We start from the raw sequence: 6896 nt of genomic DNA, 5'->3' as shown, positions 1-6896 counted from the left end.
CCTCCTCTCCTTCCCCCCAGCCAGCCACCTTCTCTCCCCTCCGGCCGGCCCCTCCCCACCAGCCACCTGCTGTCACTGCCCTGGAGAAAACGGTGGGCGGCAGGAGGGAGGAGTCGCCTGACCTTACCCCTTCACCCCGAAGGGCGACGGACCCCTGTCCGCGGCGGAGTCCCCCAGATCATCCCTCCCACCTTCCTCTGATCTTTCTCTGTCCTTCACCTCCTCTCTGTCCTTCACATCCTCCCTCCCTCCCGCTCTGACTCCCCATCTCTTTTTTTCCTGAGCCCACCCGCTGGTCCTGGGTGGGGGTAGGCAGGAAGGGGTGCCAGGCTGTAGGGGAGAGTAGTGGGGGGGGGGCGCTTCTGACCAATTCCTTCCACCTCCCTCTTGCTGGCCATTGCCATGGCAACTAGGGTATACTGGGCTCCGCAGGGAACAAAGGTGGGGGGCGCAGGAGAACCTTACAGGGAGGGCTGGGGTCTGAGGTTCTTCCACAGGAAGTAGACCCTCTCACTTTTGTGCCCCGTTTTTACCCCTATTTACCCCCAAAGCTATTGGCTCCTCCTTCTTGCCTCCACTCTGTTCAGGATTTCACCTGATTCCCTCTCAGCCCCCTCCCCAGGGCTCACCGGGGCTGGGCTTCAGGAAATTCAGGACCATCCTCCTTCCCATCAGCGGGAAACTGAGGCTGGGGCAGGGGAGGAAAGAATGGAGGTCAACCAGTGAGAGTCTGCACCGTATTCAACATTGGGCTTTTTCCAATTTCTTGCTCCCTCTTTCCACGCAACCCCTCTTCCCTCATAAGCCTCCTTGCCAGGGGTCTCTGGGGTTTTCCTTCTATTTTCAGATACTATCACTTTGCCCCCTCTTTCTCTTCGGCTCAAACTCTCCTCCTTCCCCCTAGTTCCCCATCTTTCCATTTCTGGATGCTTCTGATGTCAGCGGTTTCCCCGCCTTCGGGTTCCCTAGCCCCCCCTCCCCTTCAGTCCCAGCTTCCTTTCTCCCATCTTTCCAGATCCCTAGTGAGCTAGAGGGGGATCATGCAGGCTTGGGGGGCATGGGGCTGAGCACCAGGACCCCTGGGCCCAGGAGCGGGAGCATCGAGGAGGGACTGTATTAGCATACACATCCCAGTTTACCATGAACCCTCAAGAAGAAACAAGTGATGCATCTGCCATCAGTAGCCCTAGAGAGATTCGGGGACGTGAAGATAGGGATTGAATAGTACTGAGCAGAGGATATCAGAAGGGACCTGGGAACGCCGGAGGGAGGAGCCAGGGCTGAAAAGGGTTAGGAGACCAGAGGTCAGAATACCGTCTTTCCTGAAGGTCTGGAAAGCAGGGCTCTTACCCGTGTGGGCTGTATGATAGGCCATCTGACTGAAGGCAGGAGAATGTTCTGAATGACCCCATGACTTAGTAATTGGTCATTTTTCTATACCTTCAAGAGAAGGGGGCACAGGAAGTCAGCTAAGCCCTACCCCCCCCATGTCGTTTCTCCCTTGCAGTTTGTCCCGGTGGCTGAGCCTCACCCCCACACCGCTTGGGGTGCCCGGAAGATCCCTGGCTGGTCAAGAGCCAGAGGAAGAGGAGAACTGGAAGTCCCGGCATGGGGACCAGAGCTCAGCCAGCCTCATAGCTGGGAAAGCAGTCAGCTTGCCCCTCCCCCTCCCCATCAATTACAAGGATACTTCAGGAAGGGCCCCACCCAATATGGAGGCTGAGGACCACCTCCGCTGACCCTCAGTCTCCTCCCCTGCCCTCCACACCTGACCTTAGCCGGTCGGTCATGCAATGCTGAGCAGGTGGGTGGGCCTGGCGGTGGCCTGCTTCACTATAGGGCAAGGATTGTACACATCATGGGTGTGTGTGTGAGTGGGGCTCCTGGGTGAGACCCAGCCCCCACCCCCAGCAGTTCAAGGGGGGGTGGNCCAGGGCATTGTCCTGGCTGGCCTGCGGGCTCCTGGCTCTGCTGGCCAATGCCTGGATCATCCTCAGCATCTCGGCCAAGCAGCAAAAGCACAAGCCGCTGGAGTTACTGCTCTGCTTCCTGGCGGGCACGCACATACTCATGGCGGCTGTGCCCCTCACCACCTTCGCCGTGGTGCAGCTCCGGCGCCAGGCTTCCTCTGACTACGACTGGAATGAGAGCATCTGCAAGGTCTTTGTGTCCACCTACTACACGCTGGCCCTGGCCACCTGCTTCACAGTCGCCTCACTCTCCTACCATCGCATGTGGATGGTGCGCTGGCCCGTCAACTACCGCCTCAGCAACGCCAAGAAGCAGGCGCTGCATGCCGTCATGGGCATCTGGATGGTCAGCTTCATCCTCTCCACGCTGCCCTCCATTGGCTGGCACAACAATGGCGAGCGCTACTACGCTCGCGGCTGCCAGTTCATAGTCTCCAAGATTGGCCTGGGCTTTGGCGTCTGCTTCAGCCTCCTGCTCCTTGGGGGCATTGTCATGGGGCTCGTCTGTGTGGCCATCACCTTCTACCAGACGTTGTGGGCCCGGCCCCGGAGGGCTCGGCTAGCCCGGAGAGCGGGGGTTGGGGGTGGGACCAAGGGGGGCGGGCCAGGAGGTTTGGGTACCCGGCCAGCCTTTGAGGTGCCAGCCATCGTGGTGGAGGATGCCAGAGGGAAGCGGCGGTCCTCGCTGGACGGCTCTGAGTCAGCCAAGACATCCCTGCAGGTCACCAACTTGGTCAGCGCCATCGTCTTTCTCTATGACTCACTCACAGGGGTGCCCATCTTGGTGAGATTGGGATCCCCCATCTGCTCTCCCCACTTTCCAGGTCTCAGCATGATCACCTGAACCCCAAGTCCCATCAGCCATACAGCAGCTCCGCCGTCCACCCTCCTCTCTTCTGCCCACCCCCACTACATTTGCGAGCCCCCCACCTCTATCATCCATCTCCTGGTTCCCGTCACCCCAGCCTCATCATCTGTTTTGCCAGTTTCTGCTACGCAACCTCGTCCTATCCACCTACCCTCCAGCTCCACCATGTCTCCTGTGTCTCCACGCTTCAGCCCCTGGACCTCCATTCTCCATTCCCTAACACTGTCCGGTTGCCCCAGGCTTTCTCTGCACTCGGGGTGGAAACCCCAGAGAGCTCGCCCCACCCCCCAGCTTTTTGCATCCCCATGTAGTCCCTATTCCTGAATTCCTCTCTGTGTTCAAGTTTTCTCTACTTCTTTCCCCCAACCCCCTGGGGCTTCATCTTCAGTACCTGCCCCTGATCTTCCTCTGAATCAGTCCCATCCCCTCTGTTCATCCCATCTCCGCCTCCCGCTTTGCCTCCGTCACGATCCTCTGTGAACTGGGCCATCCCTTCCTTCTTGTGCATTCGCTGCACTAGGATCTGGGATCCAGTGGGACCTCTGGGCGCTGGGTGGTGACCCCGCGCCATTCCCCGTCCTCCCGCTAGGTGGTGAGCTTCTTCTCCCTGAAGTCGGACTCGGCTCCGCCGTGGATGGTGCTGGCGGTGCTGTGGTGCTCCATGGCGCAGACGCTGCTGCTGCCATCCTTCATCTGGTCCTGCGAGCGCTACCGCGCCGACGTGCGCACTGTGTGGGAGCAGTGCGTGGCCATCATGTCCGAGGAGGATGGCGACGACGGTCAGAGGAGGGACTGGTCTTGAGCTTCCCCGGGCTTTGACTCCCTTCTCTGCCCCTTTCTACCAGCCCTTCTCAGTGTGGGCATGGGCTGCCCTTGGGCGCCCCCTGCTGGACAGAACGCGCGCCGCCCTTGGGCTGACTCCAGGCTCCCTTTTCCCTAATCACGCACCCTGATGTACGCCCTTTGCTTCCTTCTGCGCTGGAGGCTCCCTCCGCTGGGCGTCGGTGCCCCCTGAAGCCCACGCTACCCAGCTTTGCCTCCGCTCTCCAGGCAGAGTGCCTGAGAAACAGGCCAAAGTCCTAACACAAGCATAAAGGACGGCTGTGGAAGCAAGGGGAGGTTAAGGTCCCTGAGAAAGCCCCCCAGCTGCAGGAAGTTATTGGGACTGGGCTAGCAATTCTTTCAATAAATATGTCTATATGTATAAAGCACTAGGGACCAAACGCTGAATGCAACAGATGTTAGACGCTCCTGCTTTTCCTCTTGGAGCTTGCAGAGTGAACAGAAGGATTTTCCGGGGCACTTAGAAAGAGGGCAGGAACTATTAGGGGGAGGAGGAGAGGGAAGTGGGTATTCCCTGCCTGTAACCACCCCGCCCCCTTTTCTCTCCTAGATGGAGCCTGTGATGACTATGCAGATGGCCGAGTGTGCAAAGTTCGTTTTGATGCTAATGGTGCCACAGGACCAGGGGCCAGGGACCCCACCCAGGTGAAGCTGCTGCCTGGAAGGCACATGCTGTTTCCCCCTCTTGAGAGGGTCCACTACTTACAGGTATGGGACTAGGGAGTGGACCTCCCTTTCTGGGTTCTGGGTATCCCCTGACTACTTGTCTCCAGGCTCCGTTAGCCATCCTGACTCCCCACTCCCTAGCCCTGGCCTGCAGGGCACCTAAGGGGTAGGTGAAAAAAGGCACGGCAAGTGAGGCTCCCTTCAGACCTTTAAGAACCAGGTTTGTCCGGGGGCGCCTGGGTGGCTTAGTCGGTTAAGCATCTGACTTTCGCTTAGGTCATGATCTCGCGCTTCGTGGGTTCGAGCCCCGCGTCGGGCTCTGTGCTGACTGCCGGCTCAGAGCCTGGAGCCTGTTTCAGTCTGTGACTCCCTCTCTCTCTGACCCTCCCCTGCTCACGCTGTCTCTCTCTCTCCTAGAAATAAATAAAATATTTAAAAAAAAAAAAAAGAACCAGGTTTGTCCATCAGAGGATTTTTTTTTTTTGGCTAATTTATTTTTCAGAGAGAGGAGGGGAGGGGCAGAGAGACAGGGAGAGAGAGAATCCCAAAATCCCAAGCAGGCTCCACGCTGTCAGCACAGAGCCTGATTTGGGGCTCCAACTCACAGACCGGGAGATCATGACCTGAGCTGAGATCAAGAGTCTAAGGCTTAACTGGCTGAGCCACCGAGGTGCCCCCAGAGGATGTTGTGCCAAAGTTTAAGGGGGTGAAGCCATCTTGCAGGATCCCCATTTTGGTTCCTGCCTTTACCCCCTTTGTTCTGATAGCACCTCTGGGTCTACTTGCTCCTCTCCCCAGGTCCCTCTGTCCCGGCGGCTGTCCCACGATGAGACCAACATCTTCTCTACTCCTCGGGCACCAGGCTCCATCCTACATAAGTGGTCATCCTCCGATGACATCCGGGTCCTCCCGGCCCAGAGCCGAGCCCTGGGGGGCCCTCCTGAGTACCTGGGACGAAGACAAAGGCTGGAGGATGAAGAGGATGAGGAGGAAGCTGAAGGTGGGGGGCTGGCCAGCCTTCGCCAGTTCCTGGAGGGAGGGATGTTGGGGTCAGGTGGGGGCTCCCCCCGGGGTCCTGGCTTCTTCCGGGAAGAGATCACCACCTTCATTGATGAGACCCCTCTGCCTTCTCCGACTGCTTCACCGGGGCCCTCTCCTCGCCGGCCCAGGCCCCTGGGCCTCTCACCCCGGAGGCTCTCCCTTGGGTCCCCTGACAGCAGAGCCGCTGGACTTCCTTTGGGCTTAAGTGCAGGGAGACGCTGCTCCCTGACAGGGGGTGAGGGGAGTGTGAGACCTTGGGGCGGATCCTGGGGCCCAGGTAACCCCATTTTCCCCCAGCTGACGCTGTGAGCCTGCAGGACTCAGGTGAGGGGCCCTGAGTGAGTAACACCTGCTCTGGCCCAGCCTGGGGCAGCTGCCTCCAGACTCCGGGGAGATGGGCCCTGGATCTGGGGCCCGGAGCCCCTGCTGTCTCCCATCTCAATGACCAGATGTCCTACTCACCTTCCATCATCCTTAGCAAATTGTATTAAAGCCTGAAGTGTTCCCATGGAAACCCTGGTGTCCATTGTTCCTGAGTGGTAAAGGGTGTGGCTGGAGGCTTAGGGTGGACTGGCTCCTAGGACAGAATAGAGGAGGGGCCGTGGGCAGACGCACAGAAACACACCCGGAGAAGGACAAACTCAAACATGAAGACGTACACAGGGACGGGCTTATAAGGGCATCTTGTGCTGGGCATGGGCACCGGGGGACCCTTGAGTGCGCTGGTTTGGGGCATGAAGGATCTTGGGTCAGACTGGGGGAAGTGGGTTCCATCTGCCATGCTCCAACTTTTCTCCTCCCCCCAGGCCTACCTGAGGCCGCACTTTCTGGGCCTGACTTGGTATCGCAGGCCTGCATCCCATGTTGCATTCTAAAGGTCTTTTTCTCAAAGTGTGTGTGGGTAGGTGTGTGGGGGGCATCCATATTCCGCGTCCTGGACTCGAGGCGTGGGGGGCCGGGGGGGGGTGCACGGGGTGGAGGGAAACACAGCTGCAGTAGCTACGCTCACTCCATGGGCCTCGGGGTTGGAGTTAAGGGACCTCAGACGCTCGCCGTGCTGTTTTCCAAAGCACTGGTCCCGCTCCAGTTCCAGCCCTTTGCCATCTGCTCTTCTCGGCCCGCCTGCTTCTCGTCATCCCACACGGCTCTTCGTTTCAAAGGCTGCTTTCTCCACTTCATGCCAGGCTTCCTGACTTCTCTGGCTCTCATACTGGCCAATATGGGTTGAGTCTGGGCCCCATCAGCACTGCTTGGCCCCGCTCATTCCTTCTCTCTTCCTCTCCTCCCTCCTCTCCATCTCTCCTTCCTTTCCCCTCCCTCTCCCATCCCCCCATCCCCTCTCGCCCTCTGGGCTCCCGCATTCCGCTTCGGCAGCCGGCCGGCGCATCCGGCACCATGCTCCGGCTCCTCCGGCTGCTGCTGCTGCTGCTGCTGCTGCCTCCGCCAGGGTCCCCCGAGCCCCCAGGCCTGGCTCGGCTGTCCCCCGCTGCCCCCCCCCAGGCCCCCGA

At 59.4% G+C, this 6896-nt stretch overlaps 3 protein-coding genes across 3 annotated transcripts in view; 2 read left to right on the top strand and 1 right to left on the bottom strand.

Moving 5' to 3' along the window:
- PHB2 (prohibitin 2) overlaps positions 1-6896 on the bottom strand; it is a 126538-nt gene that overhangs the window by 135 nt on the left and 119507 nt on the right. Inside the window, exon 9 of the mRNA XM_077759017.1 lies at positions 67-81. Coding sequence (XP_077615143.1) covers positions 67-81 — 15 coding nt within the window. The remainder of the gene's footprint in view (positions 1-66; positions 82-6896) is intronic.
- GPR162 (G protein-coupled receptor 162) lies at positions 1973-5902 on the top strand. The gene is made up of 4 exons (XM_077759093.1): positions 1973-2754; positions 3428-3617; positions 4232-4389; positions 5146-5902. The coding sequence occupies exons 1-4, from the start codon at positions 2071-2073 to the stop codon at positions 5695-5697; spliced, it is 1584 nt and encodes a 527-aa protein (XP_077615219.1). The 5' UTR covers positions 1973-2070; the 3' UTR covers positions 5698-5902.
- P3H3 (prolyl 3-hydroxylase 3) overlaps positions 6784-6896 on the top strand; it is a 10748-nt gene continuing 10635 nt past the window's right edge. The window contains exon 1 of the mRNA XM_077759006.1: positions 6784-6858. Coding sequence (XP_077615132.1) covers positions 6784-6858 — 75 coding nt within the window. The remainder of the gene's footprint in view (positions 6859-6896) is intronic.

Source organism: Crocuta crocuta, unplaced genomic scaffold (genome assembly GCF_008692635.1).
Source record: "Crocuta crocuta isolate KB4526 unplaced genomic scaffold, BGI_CrCroc_1.0 scaffold72, whole genome shotgun sequence".
Taxonomy (NCBI): domain Eukaryota; kingdom Metazoa; phylum Chordata; class Mammalia; order Carnivora; family Hyaenidae; genus Crocuta; species Crocuta crocuta.
This window is presented reverse-complemented; position numbering and strand designations above follow the sequence as displayed.